This window comes from Molossus molossus, unplaced genomic scaffold (genome assembly GCF_014108415.1).
Source record: "Molossus molossus isolate mMolMol1 unplaced genomic scaffold, mMolMol1.p scaffold_m16_p_26, whole genome shotgun sequence".
Lineage (NCBI taxonomy): Eukaryota > Metazoa > Chordata > Mammalia > Chiroptera > Molossidae > Molossus > Molossus molossus.
This window is the reverse complement of record NW_023425362.1, coordinates 27,474-47,264: the sequence shown is the minus strand read 5'-3', so window position 1 is coordinate 47,264 and position 19,791 is coordinate 27,474. Positions and strand designations below refer to the sequence as shown.

The 19,791-nt window shown below is 53.1% G+C and overlaps 1 protein-coding gene across 1 annotated transcript; it reads right to left on the bottom strand.

Moving 5' to 3' along the window:
- Positions 1-3,786: 3,786 nt before the first annotated feature.
- Positions 3,787-18,617, bottom strand: LOC118641169 (programmed cell death protein 1-like). Its single transcript, XM_036278243.1, has 4 exons — positions 18,513-18,617; positions 10,801-11,160; positions 10,216-10,377; positions 3,787-4,054 (listed from the first exon to the last, which is right to left on the bottom strand). Exons 1-4 carry the CDS (start codon positions 18,586-18,588, stop codon positions 3,969-3,971), a joined length of 684 nt encoding a protein of 227 aa, XP_036134136.1. The 5' UTR covers positions 18,589-18,617; the 3' UTR covers positions 3,787-3,968.
- Positions 18,618-19,791: the final 1,174 nt, after the last annotated feature.

Sequence of the window (19,791 nt, the reverse complement as noted above, 5' to 3'; positions counted from 1 at the left end):
CTCTCACAGACACTGGTCCTGTCCTTCACCCCACAGCCCCCTGGCCGTCCGCGGCCTCCAGGACTTGGCTCGCTTTGCCTTTCGGGGCACCATTAAGAAGGTCATTCACCAGGAAGCAGGGAGCAGAAATGGGATGGACTAAAGGCCACTCCCAGGTTCAAGTGAAGGAGCATTCACCCCCGTCAAATGGAAATCATTGTTTGGACAAAGAGGTCTTTGCCAGTCGAATTTCCAACCTGTCAGAGGACAACAGCTGTGAAGGTTTAGAAGAGGAGCAGAAGGAAGAGGAGGGGCGGAGCCCGGCTGAGACAAGCCAGAGCCCCCCTCCCACCCCGTGAGCTTTCTGAGGGAGAAGGTCCTGAGTCTGACCCTGCCTGACCCCTGAGGTACCACCTGCTCTGCTACAGGGACACGTGAGGGCGGGCGGCGCAGCCTGCGGCCAGCAGAGGGCGCCCGTCCACATGTTTCTTCCAGTTCGATCTCGATGATCTGGTAGAATTTTCATTAAATGGTAGATTTTTAAAAATATAATCTGACAAATGCAAGTGCATGGGAGACTGTTTTCTCGAAAAAGAGAGTGTCCCAGAGAAGGGTTTACTGCCAGTTCTTGTGACACAGGTAGAGGCGTCTGTAGCAGTGAAACTGGTCCAGGTGACCCGGCCGGGCCGGGGTCGGGCTGCGGATGGGACGTGAGCGGGAAGCACAAGGTCATGAACCTGCGAGTTGTTTCTGGGCGTGACACCCCCATGTCCAAGTTTGAACGTTATGTTATTAACCTCTTAATTCCTGGCCCTGACTTTCACTAGAGATTGCAGTTTTAAAGAGGGAACTTTTCCTGAAAAGCCTCCCTTATTGTAAGTAATGGAAGTCACTCTTATGGGGGTTGTCAGTGTAGGTTTTTTTTTTTTTTTTAAATCATGTTGGGGAAGGAAGAACAAAAGTATCAAACTGCAAGATATCTTTTAGGAATTCCAAAAGAATTTCAAGTGATTTTTTTCTCTGATGTCTTTTATTACCTTTAAAAGAATTAATGTCACCCTGTATGGGTAGCTCTGTTGGCTAGAACATCAGCCCAAGACTCCAAGGTTTGGGGTTCAATCTCTGGTCAGGGCACATATAGAATCAACCAATGAATGCATAAATAAGAAGAACAACAAATCAGTCAGTCAATCAATGAAAAATAAAAGAACCAATATCTAGTAATCCTTGGAAGAATATCCTGAAGGAGAAAATGAGTGTTTTGTGTAGGTAATACACCATGTAAGTTTTCCCAATGACGGGGATCACTCTGGTCCTTCAGTGGGCCTGTGGGTGTCCGAGGACTGACCTGTTGGTCCTCAGTTGGCAGGGGGAGGGACTCAGGCTGGGCTGGACTCAGGGCTCTTGGAGGTGGCCTGTGCTTTTTGTCTTAACATCAGTTGGTATTTTCTGTAATCACATTAGAGCACTGATTCATAGATTTTATCCTTTGTAATTCTGCAGAGGATTTGGTAGTTTTGTACATTTTTTCAAGAACAAATGCATGTGTTTTGCTGGCTGCACTGTGACAGCAGTTTCAGCCTCGGGGAGCCGGCTGGGCTCCTGTGGGAGGAGCTTCCTGTCCCATGGGGTCTGGTCCAGAAGGAAAGGGGCTTGGTGGTGGCGGAAATGTTTTGAAGTTACACCTGATATTTCAAAACATTGGTTTTCGTCCACATTTATTTTTTACCCAAAGAAAAGACTAGTATTAAATGTTAACAGTAAGCCCAAGCTCAGAGTGCTTTCTCACTCAGACATTAGGATTAATTTTATCCCTTAGCCTCTTGGGTTTTGTTGAGGTTCAGTGTCTCTGTGGTTTCAACCAGTTAACTAATGACAACCCGGTTATTTTGTTACCTTGTTGCTGTTTGTAGTCACTGAATCATCTTTGTCACCGGATGCTGTGTGCGTGTGTAGCGGGAAAACGTATCTCATCCTCGATTTGTAACTTCAAGCTGTTGTAAAGGGGGCTTGTCCTGGTTGTGTGTACTTTGTCTAACGAGGCAGGCGGCGTCCTGCAGAGAGAGGAGCGTGGTGTGTGCTACACTGCATGTTGGGCGTTATTATAATCCATCTGTAGCGGCCTCTGTGATCTGTGCACATCTCCACACATACTATTGAACAAAGGACACCTGTCAATCTGTTGTATTATGTTGCCTGACTAAATTTGTTCCCCTATGATTTTCAATGGCTTTTATTTATTTTAAACCATCTTTGCCTTATAAAAAGGCAATGCATAAGACATGTTTTTCCCATATATGCATTAACAGTTTGAATTTACATGTTCTCAATTGTCATTTTAAAACCAGAATTTGGTTGAAAATAGGAAGATATAACACACGTGAACTAGCTCGGTGTCTCTCTTGTCAGCGGGAAGGAGAACTGTGAGGAGGTGTCCTGGAACCGCATCACAGGGTCAGTGTGACTGTGGTGTTTCCAAACAGGTGCGTCCAGTGCAGTCTGAGTGGGAGCCACAGTCTGGATGGCCGTGGCTTCTGTGTTCAGAGTCATCTGTATTTTTATATGTGATTTTTGTCCTGAAAGTAGTAAAGCCATAGAGATGTACAGAACAAAGATCAAATATATACTAAGTGTGTAATGTAAAAATCAACTGTGTGTGTGAAAATGCTTTTGCTGGTGTGAAACTTCCAGAGGTTTCATGTAAGAAATTTGAAACAGATATAAAGGAGCTGATATGCCCGAATAACTACAAGATATCAATAAAGGTAGCTAAGCTGTTTTAGCCTTCTTAGTATTGCTTCTGTTTCATCTGCGGGATAGAAAGTCTTAAGTACACCACCCCCCAAACATTAAACAATAAACTTTCTTTTCTTTCTTAGAATGTGTTTTCATTTACACTTTGCTTAAGTTTGGTATATGAGAGTGTCTGTGGCTAGGTTTTTGGCACAATGTTTCCATGTTGTGAAATGTTGAAAGATAATTGGGTACTGGCAACACATCTTACTGGCAGCAAAGGGGGTGAGGGTTGGGGTTGGTTTGGGGTCAGGGCCAGGGTTTAGGACTGGGGTTTAGCGTCAGGGTCAGAGCAGGGTCAGGTGTTAGGGTCTATGGTCATCTGAGTCTGAGGGTCAGGATCAAAACTTCAGATTTTGAGGCCCTGACTCTACCTTCATGACCTGAGGCCCCACCTCCTTTACGATCCCTATGTGAGCTTGTGTGGGGAACAGAGAAGTGCAGAAAGCGGTTAGCCTGGGGTGGATTCCAGTCCCACAGTCCCCTGAGACGTGGCTGCAGCTGCCCGCAGACCTGGGGGCTCATCCACAGGAATTTCCATCACAAGCTCAGGCTGGAAGGCCAAGACCACGGCACCAGCAGAGTCCGTGTCTGAGTCTGTTCCCAGCTTGACCTTCTCCCTCTAACCTCACACGACAGAAAGGCAATGGAGTTTTATTTTCTTAACAAAGATCTGTATTTTTATACAGGAGGATGGACAGTCCTTCTCAGGGGCAGCTTGGAAAAAGTAAAAGTTTGGAAAAATCCAGGTGTGGTTGCTGTGTGTGTGGTGAAGGTAGAAGGGATGAGGGGTGAGGGCCCCTCACACCCTCCCTGTGGCCTCAGTCTCTGTCCTGGGTAGAGCAGGTGCCACTTTCTTTCCTGCCCCTTGGGACTGTTGAGGGCCACACAGTGACGGAACCACAGGCGTGTTGGTGGAGAAGTGATCATCTCAACCCGTCTGCTGGGCTCCCGTGCATCTGCTCCAGGTAGGTGCCCTCCATGAGGGAGGATTCCCGGGTATCTCTGGGCACTGATTTTGTTCCTTCACGAGGCCTCCACCTTCGCGGATGAACACCCTCCAACAGCCCTGCTTCCTAATGCACCACATGGGCACAGGTTCCAGCCTGTGAATTTGCAGGGACAGAGCTGCTCCACACACAGCAGGAGGGTCTGCTCCCAGGCTCGTTCCTGTGGCTGGTGTCAGGGGATGTCAGTTAGAGGACCTCAGTTTCTCCGTGGCTGTTGGCTGGAGGCCTCCCGCGTTCGCTCTCCATAGGGCAGCTCGCAGCAGGAGCAGCACCTGTCGGGAGAGGGCTGGTGAGGGACCTGGTCCCACTGTGAGTGTCAGGACCTGCATCCGCCTCGTCCAAGCCCCCTCTTACTGCATGTACACATTTATTTCTGCAACTGAAAAATTATTAACGTACTTTGTTTTAGTAAGTGTGTCCAGTCTCTTGCAATCCAATGGTCTTAGGTGACACATTAGAATCAGTTGTAGTCTGAAACTCCCTTCCCACAGTGTCCTCACTTGGTGGGCACAACAGGGGTGGGGCTGTGGGGGGGGGTGCAGGCATTTACTGGGGACAGATCTTAGGGGAGCTGCGATCAGCTCTGTCCCTATCTCTTTCCTCTCCCAGGAGAGGGAAAACCCAGAACGACGAGAGGACAGTCAGCAGGGGGAGGCGATGCCTGGAGGGGTAGTTTATCTGTTTGTAGTTTCCTCATTTCAGGGTCCATTTTATTAATGTGAAGTTTTACTAGGGAGTCACCCATTTTCTCTAGTTATCCTATTTGATGCAATAGGTTTATTTTATTTGACACTTAGTTTCTCCTCACTTTCTATTTATTTTACAGAATGGTTACAATTCATAAATGTGGATACTTTGTAAGTGACAAAAGTCTGTACTCTATTACATTCCCGGCATTCAGAGCTCAGTCTCATTAGAAGCCCCTAACAGTCTTCCAACCAGGGAGGTTAATGCTGACATCTGGGCTCCTGGGCCGACTGGGTGGTGTGATGTGAGATGCAACCAGGGGAAGAAACAGGCCTGATAAGTAGAGTGTCCACACTGTGCCCAGGAGACTTTGCTCTCCTGTCTCGGGGGAGCTGTTGGTAGATTTTATACATGATGTTAATTTTGAAACATCAAGTGATCACAGGGAGTAAGTCAGGTAGGACGAGAGGGGACAGGAAGCAGAGAGCAGGGAGCACACGGTGGAGGTGGTGCTGGCCTGAGCTGGCAGGTCCGTGAGCTGGCAGAGGAGCAGGGTGAGGACCAGAGAGAGGCTGTGGTTAGTGCCGCCCTGAGGATGGAGCCGGCACAGGTGCAAGAGTGAGTTCCTGCGGGGACTTTGGCTCTGGACACCAACAGAAGAACTCGTTCTGCTAAGGATGCTGTTTGCTAAACTCTCCATGTATCCGGACGTGGAAGTTAGAAAGAACTAAGAAGGGAAGAGGAAGGGAGTGTGTGTTGATCACATGCTGGGCAGGAGCTACAGGTACCACCTCACAGAATCCTCACAGCCACCCTGAGAGGGAGCGGTCACCAGCCTCTGACAGAGCAGGAGACCGAGTTTCCGTTTCTTTGCCTGAAGTATCACAACTAGTAGGTCAGCTGTGCCCCTGTGTGTGGCTCCAGCACTGCCCTGGAGGGAAACTGCCTCCCTGGACTCCATTCCGAGGGGACGCAGACCTGTGCTCTGGAGAGAAGAACATTTTAAACAGCTGGAGGAGAAAAGGGTGTAGAAATGGAGAAGTCACTGTTACAGGGTACGGTGTTGGCCGTGCTCTTGTGAAGGGTCAGTCCACCTCCTCCCTCCCCACCTGTTCCTTTCCGAAGCTTCCTGCTCAAGTCCCACCCCAAGTCCAGGTGGAGCGAGTGCAGGGCAAGCTGGGCCATTAGGTGAGGTGCAGGTTTTCTTCAAGTAGAATGAGCAAGAGCCCTCTGGTCGGTGAGAATATACAATTTTAGAGAAAGCAAAGATAGTCAATACAATACTCTCTAAATCAAAATCCCATATCTTCAGAGTGAACATAACACAGCAATTCATAGTCAGAGTGGAACAGTATCCAACTTGGAGCAACTCATTCTGTACCCCTCCAATAGCATATTGTAACATAACCTTGAATTAATGATGAAGATGTGGTTATTTTGTGCCAGAGAACAACTCAAGAATCACACAGTACAAGTTGCACACTAGACAATGGCCCCGCCCAAGGTTCTCATTTGGGCCCACCCCCATTTGCTTGTTCACCTATTGCAGACCCTCAGGGCTCGGAGAAGGAGACCTCTCACTCCAGGCCCTGGGGAGTGAAGCGTGACGCTGCATGTTATGTTAATTTTACCTGGAGACACCTGTATTAACAACCCACAGAAGTGAACACTATACCAAGAGCCCATTTCTATTTTGTTTGAATGGAGATTTTAAAGCCTCTATTAATAGCCACCAATCTGAAAAAGAATATTTCTATGTGTTTGGATTTATACCAATGTGAATAGAATGCTTTAAATTTTCAAGTGTGGAAGCTAGTGATGTAAATAGTGAAACACAGAAACTCCTTAGTAAAACCTGTGGAAATTTAATACAACCTAATAGTGGTTCTCAGATATGGGAGGATACTGAGTTTTCCACAAAATTCCTGTTGATTGAATAGATAGCTCTAAACACTGAAGAAACTGGGAGTCAGAATTATTCACTTTGCAGTGAGCTGATAAACCTGTGCTCATTAGTGTACTTGATGCATAGTGTAGCCAGAACAGAGAGTAACACTTGTAAAATAGCAGTTTAATTGCTGTAAACACTGTGTCTAAGGTATTGAAATGGTTGAATATAGTGAGCGGAGAGCTAAGAACACGAATGAAGGAGGCGCCCAGAGAGCATGTTCTCTCAATGACCTGCTCTGACTGGAGGGAGAGGCCGAGTTGCTGACCAAGGCTGCCTGCTGCTCGTGCCGGGCCTGGGGCCACTTAACGAGAGGTATGGGGCTCGCTGAGGCCAGATTCTGTTTTTTTGAGAGAATCTAGGAAACTCAAGCTAATCCAAGACAGATCAGTCCCACTGGCCTTTGGAAACAGCTTGCGTGGGCCTCAGAAAATCACCAGGGTGGGCCCACAGTGTGAGCCAGGTGCTGGAGTCCTAGATAAGAGGGCTTCTGCCCCCCTGGAAAGGGCTCACCAAAGGAGCATCAGCCTCTGAGGCAAGTCTGTCCTGGAGAAAGTGGCCTCCCCAGCCTTCGCCCCGAGGCCAACAGCTCAGTTCTTCCCTGTGTGTCCCTGGCAGCCCTCAAGCAGCCTCCACTTTGAGCGCAGAGGGAGCAAGTCCTAGTAAGTGTGCTCGCTGGCGTTTTTTTTTTTTTTTTTATCCTCACCCGAGGACATTTTTCCATTTTTTTGTTCAGATAGAGTGGGAGGGAGAGAGAGAGAGAAACATCGATGTGAAAGGGACACATCGAGTGGCTGCCACCCGCACGACCAACCAGGGCCGGGGACAAACTGCAACCGAGGTACATGCCCTGAGCAGGAACCGAACCTGGGTCTCTCCAGACGGCAGGCCAACGCTCTAACTGCTGAGCCAAACTGGCCAGGGCTTGCCGGCCTTTTAAGAGCAGCTGCCTGGGGCTCCAGCAGCCTCAGCCTCCCTCATGCTCAGTTCCCACTGGTTTTACAGGCAGAAGTGATGGGGATTCTCCTGCTGGTACTGGAACCCTGAGCTGGGCGCCTGGTGTGGGATGGGGACCCCTCACTCCTCAGGGAGGACCTTCCCAGCCAGATGTCCCTCTTGATGTTTATCCACCACAGGTGGACATGGGCCCAGCCCGTCCGCCTCCGTCCCTCCTCTGCCCCTCGTACCAGTCTCCATGTGGCTGCTTCTTTAACCTGGAAGTTGTAGGACTTCCCTTCCATAATTTCAGGTGGTTCTGAATGATGGTTGTGTTGTAGTTTAGTTGTGATTTTGATGTGGTTGTGGGAGGAGAGGATACCGCGATTACCTACCTGCCACCCTGACCGGAAGTCTAAGGTATGTTTAAATAAGCTGTTCACGCATAAGGCTAGAAACTGTCTCTATTTGGGGTCGGCTTCTGCACAGCTGAAACTCGGGGAAAGATAATGCCTTCTAGTAGCAAAGCAGCTCCGTGTTTACGAGCCTCACAACTCCAGACCTCTGTCGGGGCTTCAAAGGTGTGTTCTTGTAGATGCACAGACACAATGGACAGAGCCTGCTGAAGGCAAAGATAAGTCTTTTACTAAATAAGTTATGCCCGGTCAGTGTAGCTCAGTGGTTGAGCCTAGACCCATGCAGCGGGAGGTCACTGGTTCAATTCCCAGTCAGGGCATGTTCCCAGGTTGTGGGCCTGGTCCCTGGTGGGGGGTGTTGATGTTCTCTCTCTCTCTTTCTCTCTCTCACATCTCTCATCAATGTTTCTCTCTCCCTCTCCCTTCCTCTCTCTCTGAGAATCAAGGAAAAAAAAAAGTTATGTGCCTGGGGTGCCAGTATCTACTTTGACGTATCAGGAATTTATGATCTGATGACCTAGAGGTTATTTTCCATAAAGCCCCATTTTTGTCTACACTGTGTATCTTTGGCCAGGGTTTGAGATCTTTACCCATTCTTATTGCAGATGTTTGCAGTACAATTCTTTCTGTATTTTGAGCAGCAATTTATCAGATATTTGTCTTGCAAAAATTTTTCCCAGAGTGTGGCTTGTTTTTTTTTTAAACAAGTGGTTTTGCAAAGCATTTTTTAAGTTTATAAAGTCTTGGTTGTGAGACTGGGGTGAAGCCAAATGTGAGGTGAGCAAAGGGGCCCAGAGAAAATGAGGTGAGCCAGGGTGGGGGCTGAGCTGAGCAGGGACGGGAGCAGGTGCAGCCAGTCTGTGCGGAGCAGAAAAGGTGCCCAGACTGTTTCTGCAGCACAGTCTCAGGTGCCGATGTGAGTGAGCAGTTCCCGGGGGAACACCTTTCGGGAGCACGTCCTCGAGACTGGACACTGGACTTAGGGGTGCGCAGCCTCTGTTGTCAGTTTACTTGAGCATTACAGGCTCCCAGGAGCAGAGCCGGTTCTTGCACCTGGGTCTTCCAGCAATGAATGTAGTAAGTACAAAAAAAGAGAAATTTCTGTCCTGGCCAGTTTGGCTCAGCGGTTAGAGCGTCGGCCTGCGGTCCTGAGAGACCCGGGTTCGGTTCCCGCTGAGGGCGCGTACCTCGGTTGCAGTTTGTCCCCGGCCCTGGTTGATCGTGCGGGTGGCAGCCACTCGATGTGTCCCTTCACGTCAATGTTTCTCTCTCTCTCTCTTCCTCTCTCTCCCTCCCGCTCTATCTGTACAAAAAATGGAAAAAATATCCTCAGGTGATTATTAAAAAAAAAAAAAAAAAAAAAAAAAAAAAGAGAAATTTCTTATCAGATCCGCTTTGGAGACTAAAAGCATAGGAGTTTCCTCTATCAGAACTGCTGCCGTCGTCCATAAAGGAGTTAGAATTAGAAAAGGAGCAATTGTAGACCAAACAATTCATAATATCCACGCCCTGCCCCCCCCAAAATACTTCTAGTTGTAGTCATCTAGGTGTTTATGTTTTTTTTTAAGTAGCCCATGTTTTCCTCTAGTAGATTTTTCAAAATCAAAATGGCAGTTTGTTACAACTTACTGAAACAGTACAAACAATACAACTTGCTAAAACATCCTACTCCAAGAGGAAAAACTGCTTCAATATTAAGCACACACCCTTCCAGAGAGCTCTGTGCACATGCACATTTACTTTATTCTTTCTGTAGACTTAATGTGCTCTTCTAGGTTCTTATGATGAGTGTAATATTTGCAAAATTTCAGCCCTTCTCTTTTCTAAATATGTGCACTGAAAATGTACACTATTTTGTAAGTTTTGGTCTGTGGCCTTTTTATTGTTCTTAGGATCTAATTATTTTCTAAACTCTAATTTATTTATTTTGGAAGTCAGGGTTAGGGTTTAGGGTCAGGTTCAAGATTTAGAGTTAGGGTCAGGGTCAGGGTTTAGGGTTCAGGATCAACGTAAGGGTTAAGGGTCAAAGTAAGGGGCAGAGGGTAAGGGTCAGTGGGTCAAGTACAGGGTCAGGGGTTAAAAGACAGGGTCAGAGCATCACGAGGTCATGAGGTCAGTGTGAGAGCAGGGGCCAGGGCAGGACCAGGGCCAGGGGCTAGGGGTACGGGTAGTGGTACGGGTAGTGGTTAGGGTCAGGGTCGGGGTCGAGGGTGAGGGGTAGAAGTAGGGTTAGGGGTAGGGGTAGAGTTAGGGTACGGGTTAGGGTACGGGTTAGGGTTAGGGTACGGGTTAGGGTTAGGGTACGGGATAGGGTTAGGGTACGGGTTAGGGTTAGGGTTAGGCCCTCACTGTGGAGGGCAGGGGGGCAGGGCAGGGGGGCAGGGCTGGTGGACAAGGCCTTGGGCTTCACCTGGCTGGGACAGTGTGGGGTTGGCTGGGGCATTACCTCGTGTGGCCCTGGGGAAGTTGGTGACTAGGACCCAGACCAGCAGCAGAAGCAGCAGGATGCTCATCAGGTCTCTCGTGACACCGATGACCAGGCCCTGTACCTGGCCTGGGGGTCTGGGTGGAAGGCCCGGGCTCTCTGTGGGCGGCTCCAGAGTTCTCTCTAGAGACCAAAGACAGAGTCTCAGGCATTGGGACAGGGACAGGGACTCAGGGTGCTGCCTGCCCAGCCTCAGGCGGCCTGCATACCTCATTCTGAGAGGCAGTGGCCACATGTTGCCCCCGCAGGGCCAGTGGGTCTGGGGCGATTTCAAGCACAGAAACCTGAGGCCACTGGTCCCCGTGTCCTGGGTGTGGGACAGGGTCCTGGAGTGAGGCTTGGAGGGCCCCTGCCCACTGGCCTGACAGGCCTCCCAGGCCCTTCCCTGCCCTGTGCACCCGTCCTCATACTCACCCCTGCCCTCAGCCACCCCTGCCCTCCAGCCCCCCCCCGCCCTCAGCCTCCCCCTGTCCTCAGCCTCCCCCCTGCCCTCAGCCTCCCCCCTGCCCTCAGCCTCACCTGTGCCCTCAGGTCTCAACTCTGCACCTATCACCACGAGCTCTGCGCGGGGGCTCTGGAGGATCTGCATCGTGGGGGACAGGTAGATGGCCCCACAAAGGTAGACGCCGCTGTCGTTGCGCTGGGCGGTGAGGACGCTCATTCTGAAGTCCCGCCCGCTGGGCAGCCGAGTCACCTGGAAGCGCCGGTGCCTGTGGGCCACCGTGCTGTCCGCGGGGAAGGCGGCCAGCTTGTCCGTCTGGTTGCTGGGGCTCATGCGGTACCAGTTGAGCACAAAGCCCCCAGACATGTGGGAGAGGCTGCAGGTGAAGGTGGCGGTGTCCCCCTCGGCCACGGTGAGCTGGGGTGGGTTGAAGGTGAGGGGACTCCAGGGCCGGTGGGTGGTTTCTGGGGGTGGAGAGAGCCAGCAGGCCTGAGGAGGGGTGCGCGGCAGCCCCCCGAGCTCTCCTCCCACTTCCCACACCCTGTCAGCCGGGGAGGTTAGGGAGGCCCAGCCATGCTGGGGTCCCCTCCACAGAGCCTCTGCCACGGGGCCTGGCAGCTCCCCCTTGACACACCCGGCACGTCACCAGGTGACACCGTGGTGGGGTCCTGTGCACTAATTATGTTCTGGCCCCAGCTGGGTCTGGGCTGCCCCTGGCTCTGATCCCAGCCCCCCAGCCCTATTTCTCCCCCAAGTGGTGGTTTAGGGCCTCCCCCCCCCACTGACTCCAGGTTCCCACTCTGCACCCCAGATCTCTGAGCTCTGCCCTGTGCTGGGGGCGGGGACGGGCTCTGGGCTGGATCAGCAGGGCCTCCACGGGGAGCCGAGCTCCAGGGGCTCAGGGACCAGCCTTCGCCCCTTCTCAGGACGAGCCCAGAGCTGGGCCCTCACACGAGCACTGGTGACCCGGGCAGTGTGGGCCCTTGTGTCTTCTGCCCAGGCTCCGGGTCAGAGGCCCGCTGGGCCTCCGTCGCTGAGACTACCAGAAACTGAGCCTGGCACCCTGGGCTCTGGCCCACACGCCCCGAACGAGGCCGCCCCACAGGAAGGGCTCCGTGACTCAAGAACACACGCTCGGCTGTGCTCTCCCCTCCCCGCACCAGTCCACGCTCACGTCGTGTTTGCTGCCTGGCTGTGCGCCCGTCCTGCTCAGCTGTGTCCCGAGTGGGATGACCCTGCCCTGTGCGAGGCCTGCCTGGTGAAGGGACACTGTCCCTTGAGTCAGTGCCGCATCAGTGCAGTGTGACCAGGACACCCTCTCCCTGTCTGCACTGGGCACCTCACCCGGGGCAAAGTCACAGATATTTAGAGCCCAGGTGGGTCCTGAGGTGTTCCCAGTGTCCTGACATTTCTGTGGTCCTGCTCAGGGACATATAAGACCATCTCTCCCCGCCCCCCCATTTCTACTGAGGACACTGGTTTGGGGAGGCCAGGGCCCAGCCAGCCTGGGCCTCTTGCCCTGTCAACAGGGGGCCTGGAGGGGTTCAAGCCTGGACTGGGGATGGCGGGGGCAGGTGGGTCCTCGGGAGGGGGCACACAAACACCTGTGGGGACACAGCCAGACCTTCTCTCATTGTGCCCAAACCTCCGGCAGGCCAGGCCTGTTCCCCTTGGCAGCGTAACACCCCTCTTCTCACATATGTTTGGGAAGCAAGTTCTTTTTAAGAAAGTGGGTGTCGGCGCCAGCCTGCGTGCCCCTCACACCCACCAGGGAGGCCCAGTCTGGCTGGCACCGCCCTAGGTCACTGTCCCACCCCTTTCCTGAATCCATGTCTCCACCCAGGTCCAACTGGCCAGGGCCCCCCTCTCCTGGCTGGGCCCCTCCCCCAAGCTCCCCTGAGGGCGCCCCTGCTGTGCACGGAGCCCCTCCCCACAGTCACTCTGCTGAGCCCCAGAGCCTGCTCTCGCCCTGTATGGAGGGGGCGCCCTGTTTCTCTTTGGTTTGGGATTTCATCTGACCTGCCCCAACCTTAATCTGTGAGTCATTTGTCTGTTGGCTCTGAATTTGACAGGTAGTCTCTGTCCTGCTGCCTCATGAGTCTCTTGTTCATCACAAAGGGAAAATGAGCTTTAATTTCTTTTACTGTGGGCCCGGAGAGAATGTCCCCATTGTGGGGTCTCCGAGGGCTGCCCCAGGAAGGGCCAGCACATCTGTGATCTTCCATGACCCAACACCTGACACACCCAGGTGGTGGCGCATGGACCCTTCCAGAATATGCCAGGACTGGCAACAAAGTCAAACACGGACACGTGGGACCACGGCGAACTGCAGGATTCTGCAGGGTGGAGAAGCCGTCCGCGAAATGGAAAGACAGCCTCCAGAACGAGAAACATACCTGCGAATCACATATCTGATACGTTGTGTATCACATAACAAAGTATGTAAAGAGCCCATACAACTCAAAAGCAAAAAAATGAACAATCTGATTACAAAGTTGGCAAACCACCCGAACAGGCATTTTCTAACGGTGGAAATACAGAAAGCCAATCACATATAACAAGATGCTCATCACTAATCATCAGGGACATGCAAGTCAACACACGGAGATGCTGCCTCGTACTTGTTAGCATGGCTTTTTCAATAAATCCACAGACAGGTGCGGCCGAGGATGTGGAAAAAGGGAACCCCTGAGTGCCCTTGGTGGGAATGCCACTCGGTGCAGCCACTGTGGACAACAGTAGGGATTTCCCTCAAAAAATCAAAAATAGAGCTGCCACCTGACCCAGCAAGCCCACGTCCGGTGCTTATCCGAAGAGAACAAGCAGGACAGAAGGACACGAGCTTGCCCAGCCACGCCGGGAGCAGCCTGTGTGCCCACAGACGGACAGGTGGATGAGGAAGCTGTGTGCCTCCACACAGCGGAACATCCCTGGTGATAAGAAAGAACACAGTCTTACCATTTTGATAACCTGGATGGACCTTGACGGTGTTATGCTAAGTGAAATGTCAGACAGAGAAAGACAAATGCCATATGATCTCACTTACATGTGGAATCTAAAATAAAAACAAACAGAACAAAAAGCTCGTGGATACAGAGAACAGATGGGTGGTTGCCAGCGGTGGGGATGGGAGAGTGAAGGGTCCAGAGATAGAAACTTCCAGTTGTAAGATGAGCAAGTCCTGGGGTCATGTGCAGTGTGGTGACTATACTGAATACTGGACAATCCGCCTGTTCAGTCCATGGGTTCCGCATCCATGGACTCAACCAATCTCGGATCAAAATATTCAAAAGAACCAAAAACCCCAGAAAATTCCAAAATGCAAAACTTGAACTTGTCACGTGCTGAGCACTTGCTGAGACCATGGGAAGCAGGCGATGTGTGGGTGCACCCGCTGATGGGACGTGCAGATGCGACGTCCGTTTATAGAAGGGCCCTGGGCATCCTTGGATTTCAGCACCGTCCCGGACACCCACGGGTGACCACCATTATTTATTTAAATGTTACCTCTTCCCATAGCTTTCGGCCAGAACTCGCAGAACGGCCGTGGTGACTACCTTGGACCTTGAAGATACGTTTTTTCCCTTTACCTCACATAGAGCTTTTATTTTATTTTATTTTATTTTTTATTTATTTTTTTATCCTCACCCGAGGACATTTTTCCATTTTTTGTTCAGGTAGAGTGGGAGGGAGAGAGAGGAACAGAGAGAGAGAGAGAAACATCGATGTGAAAGGGACACATCGAGTGGCTGCCACCCGCACAACCAACCAGGACCGGGGACAAACTGCAACCGAGGTACGCGCCCTTAGCGGGAACCGAACCCGGGTCTCTCTGGACCGCAGGCTGACGCTCTAACCGCTGAGCCAAACCGGCCAGGGCCACATAGAACTTTTCAAAAACGAAACAAAACAGCCTAGAATCGGTTAACACATAAAATGTAGATGTCACATGAAAATGTGAGTATCTGACCTGTCCCTACACGTCAGGAAATCCACAGCCTCTTCCGCGAGCGCGGGCGCTGGCCAGGACACCCGGCCCCATCCAGCGGTTGCCTACCCCGGATGCCTTTTTCTACGTCTGGAAATCTTTAGTCTAGTTGGGAAAATATGATCGTGTTAGGTGTGAGTCAGTAAGAGCTCTCCGGGTGGTGGCTTCTAGAAAGGGAGGAACAGGAGAGCGAGGATTTCCAAGATTTGTGCCCGTCCCGTGCGGCTGGGCAGGAAGTCTGGACCTCAGAGGTCACCTTCGACGACTTTTTGGTTCAGTCTCCGTACACACCAGTAGGTGCAGAATTGCTACCTCTTATCTCGGTGGGAAACTCCGTTACGAACTAAACAGTGTGTCTGTGCAGTGTAAGGGGCGTGGCCAGAACCCAGTGAGTCTGGGACCCACCCCGGGCACTGAGGCTACAGTACATTTGAAAGCAGCCACGAGAGTGGGTCTCGAAAGTTTTCACTGTTCAGGGACGGCTACTAAGCAGCTCATCACTTCCCAGTATGGACAAACCCCGAATCCTCAGTGCACCCGGGGTCGTCGATGCAGCATCACTTGTACCTCAGCACAAATATTCCCGTTCTGAGGCTTCCCGTGTGCGAAATAAAATCGAGATTTGAATGCAAAGAAAGAACTCCAGGGCATGTGCACACAGAGGCATGGCCTGCTCTGGGCAGAGGCAGCTGAGGACCGTGACCGCCAGACACGCAGGCAGCGCCCCACTGGGCTCCGGCCGAGGGACATCTGACCCCGGGCCTCGGGAAGCTACCGTCCTGGGAGGAGGGGGCGTCTGTGGCATGATGAGAGCATCCTGTCCTGTGTGGCTCAGCCCAAATCTCAGTGACATGCACAGGTGGGACTTGGGCCCAGACTGACAGGCCGAGTCCTGACCCAGCACCTCACTGTGGTCTTATGTGGAAACAGGTGGTTGTATGTGCTGTTGTCTGGAGAGTGGCCTTCATTTAGCATGACTGTATCCTTCGAAGAAGAAGGACATCTGGACAGACACACATAAGAGAGACCATGTGAAGACAGAGGAGAGATGGGGTGATGTTCAAGCCAAAGGACGAGCAGGATGGATGGCCACCAGTAGGAGATGAAGAGTCCGGGGACCGGATTCCTGTCTGGCCCCTGGATGAACCAGCCTGACCGACACCTGGATCCCGGCTTCCAGCCTCTGAGTTGTGAGACCGTGAACCTCAGTTGAGAAGCCTCCTGGTCTGAAATGTTTTTTTTTTGGTACGTGCCCCTAGCAGAAACCGAACCTGGGACTCTCTGGTCCGCAGGCCGATGCTCCAACTGCTGAGCCAAACCAACCAGGGCTGTAACTCTTTTAAAAAAAATGTTTTTTGGTAATCCTCACAAGAAAATATTTTTCTATTTATCTTCAGATAGAGTAGGAGGGAGGGAGAGAGAGAGAGAGAGAAACACTGATGTGAGAGAGACACATCGACTGGCTGCCTCCCACACGACCCCAACCAGGGCTGGGGACGAACCGAAACCAAGGTACATGCCCTTGACCGGAATCGAACCCGTGACTCATGGTCTGCGGGCCGACACTCTAACCGCTGAGCCACACCGGCCAGGGCTGCTTTTGTAACTCTTCTGTGTGTTTCCAATAGTTTTTAAAACTGCAATTTGAAAAAAAATAAATAAAACAGTCTGACTTAAAAAAGATGTCACAGAGAGGTCTCTTACCACCTGAGACGACATGGAGGGACCTGGAGAGCACTTTGCGGAATGAAACAAGCCAGTCGGAGAAAGACAAGCACCGCACGGTCTCACTTATTGATGAAGCACAGTAAGCACAATAAGCTGCCCATCGAGAGATCCAGCGACATGGACGCAGGGAACAGACGGACAAACCTCAGGGGGCTGGGGGTGTGCTGGGGTTGAGATGAACCAAAGAACTTATATGCACAACCTCGAACACAGACGCTGGGTGGGGAAAGCAGGAGGGGGTGGGAGCGGGAGGAGGGGTCAATGGGGAAAAATGCGGGGACTTCTGTAATAGTTTCAACAATGAAGATAAAAAGATAAATAAAAGGGGGAAGAAGATAATTAGCTAAAACCAAAGAGCAGAGGAGCTGGACAGTGGCGATCATGTTCCTGGCCTCCACCAACATGGGTCATGAGCAATGTCATTTACCCTTGTGAAATTTATCTGACATTCTCACTTTATTGAAAGAATTTTTAGACCTAAGGACTAAAGTAATGCCAGGTGCACACAGGGGTGTGTCACTATTCAAAATAATTCATTTCTTCCCTTTCTCGCCATATGATTACAATGTTATTAAAACAAAGAGATCAGCATTTAAAAAAATCATGTCATGGGCTGTGCCGGACAGTTTTCTTCAGTGACCTGATTTGGTTTTCGCGACCTCGAGGGCAGGCCTCACTGCCCCTAACTGCGGGTTCGAGAGGGTGAGGGAGCCGCTGAGGGTCAGGAGCTTAGACCCGGCTACTCTCCTTCACTGCAGAGGGCGTGAGGGGCTGCCGTTGGGTTTGCACAGTTCATCAGATGCGGGGAGAACATGCCCATGAGGAGCGGTTTCCACGGGAACGACCAGACTCACAAACACAGCGAAGGAATCGCATGGACGACCTGGAGCAGAGAGCCCCGTGGCCGGAGTGCCCAGTGCGGGAGGGGGCAGGAGGGCACCAGGCCGCGGCATCGCTGCGCTCTGTGCGGAGCCCAGGTCACAGGTGGGTAAACCGAGGCACCCTGCGTGTGAACATCTCGTCCCAGGCGCAGGAGGACGCATCTGAACTGGGAGGGTCTGACTGTGGAACCTGATTCCCTGCTCTGGGGAGGGGTCCTGGTGGGGACCAGCCCCGGGGCAGGGGTCTCAGCCCCCTTGACTCTTCAGGCCCTCCTCCCAGGGGGTGTGCACCCCTTCTGCTCCTGAGCCTGGACAAGACACGCCATTTGGCCTCAGGCCCTGGATCACTGACCCCAGCGTTGAGTTTCTCCATGGACCCTGAGGTCTTCCTGAAGAGCGAGGCCACACTGAGGGGGAAAAGCTGGGCTGTCTGGTGCCCCCATCATCACCAGGCAGACCCTGGAGGGGCACAGTGACTGAGAGCCCTTGGGCCCCAGGACTCCAGATGCCAGGGCACCTCCACCTCATCTTGGCCCTTCCATGGGCCCCCACGCTCCCATCCCAGCGAGGTCCAAAGGAAAGGCCTTGGGCTGGACATGGGGAACCCACCTTTCCCAGTTCGCATCTGCGCAGTGCTTGCTGAGGATGGGGGTGGGTGGTCAGCCAGGAGGAGCCCGGCTCCCTGACCCTCAGACTCTGACCATGGCCTGCAGGGCCTGTCCAGTGAACGGCTCATACAGGGGACTCAGGACCAGGGTCCCCTGGCCAGAACCTGCCATGGACACTGTGGGCCATGTCCAGACTGCACCTGGGCATCTTATCCAGACACCTCAGGCCGGTGCCCGGAGGCCCTGAGGGGGTGGGGGAGTGGTCTTTACTCACAAGGTTACTTTAGATACAACGAGAGTCAATCTCTGGGCCATCCAGCCTGTCCCCTCAGGAGCCCGTCCGCCCCGTGAGGCTGGTCCACCCCAGGGAAACACAAGTGGGGCAGCCGGGCCCAGGTTGGGGTTCATGCCAGCCCAGCACTGTCGCCCTACAGAGAGAGGCACAGGTTTGCCGCCCAGACGGTCACAGAGGGGCCTCACCACCAGGTGAGCCCAGAGAGGGCTCTTCCCTGGCCCAGAGCCAGAGCCACACAGTCCCCCCCAGTCCCAGAGACCTAGGGCCAGGGCTTGACCCCAGGCCTGCCCCTGCCCCCCAGCCTTGCCCCACCTACCTAGGAGCCATCCTGGCCGCCAGCCCAGCAGCAGCACAGCCCAGAGGAGCGGCCAGGGCGCCCAAGGGGTCCCCATGTCTGGAGCACCAGGGGCCTGCGGCTCCTCTCCTCCTCGCTCTGCACACGGAAGGGAAACTGTTTCCCTCAGGCTGAAGGTACACGCCCCGCCCCCTCTTCCTCCTCCTCCACGGGGTGGGGGAGTGAGGGCAGGGGGAGGGGCAGGGAGCGGCAGAGTAGGGGGAAGGGGAGGGAGGTGGGAGGGAGAAAGAGAGAAATACAGAGACGGAAAGAGACGGAGGATGAGGGAGAGGGAGAGAGGCAGGTGGAGGAGAGGGCACCTGGCGCACCCCCCCCAACCCTGCTTGGGGGTCTGTCCTCCTGGAAAAACATTGTTTCTTTATCTGGGATTGCCTCTTTCCTTTTCTATAGGATGGGGGGGTGACTCTTTCCTCCCTCCCCTGCTACCCTCCTGTCTGTGGGAAGGTGAGCCCCGTCTCTGGACCGAGGCCCCCAGGCAGCAGTGAAGCGTGGGCTCCACCTCCTGCCCAGCCCAGCTGCCTCCTCTGTCGTGCCCTGGTGGCCACAGTGTTGGAACCCACCAGCTCTGCCCCTGAGGGCGCCAGGCAAATGTCTGGCCAGACCTCTGTGACCCCCACCCAGCCACCCCTCTGGGCAGTGGGCAGCGAGCAGCGCAGGCTGGTCTGGCCAAGGGCTTGACAGGCCTTCCTGCTCCTGGAGCGACAGGGGCCCTCCCGGCTGCAAGGTCACCTGCCTGGGCCAGGGCACTTCTGCCAGGCCCTCCTGAGACCCTGATCCTGGCCGCCCTGCCTCCCCTGGGGGCCTTGCCGCTGGCTCCCTGATGCAGGACATGGGGTGCCAGCACCCCTCAGCCTCAGGCTTCCAGAGGGCCCCACGGCAGGCTGGGCAGTCCATGGCCTGGTCTTCCTCCTGTCAGCCTGCAGTGCGGGGCTCAGCCTGTGAGGCGTCACAATCCCCTCAGGCCCCCCTGCCCCCCACTGCTCGGGTTGAGGGGGGTGGTCCTGGGGTCCCAGGTGACTGGCCTGATGTTTGTGAGAGAGTCTTGCTCTGAGCGTTTTATGATAGTGAATGGAAAACAGGGAAAAAAACTGCTGATATTAGTGTGCAGTGCGGTCTCATCAGCTTAAAATAACGGAGACAGAAACCCAGAAACCGCCTGACAGCTGTCGCCACAGCCGGCGCGGGCTCCTAGGTCAGGGCACCGCACAACCGGTGGAAACAGAGCATCAGAGATGATGTC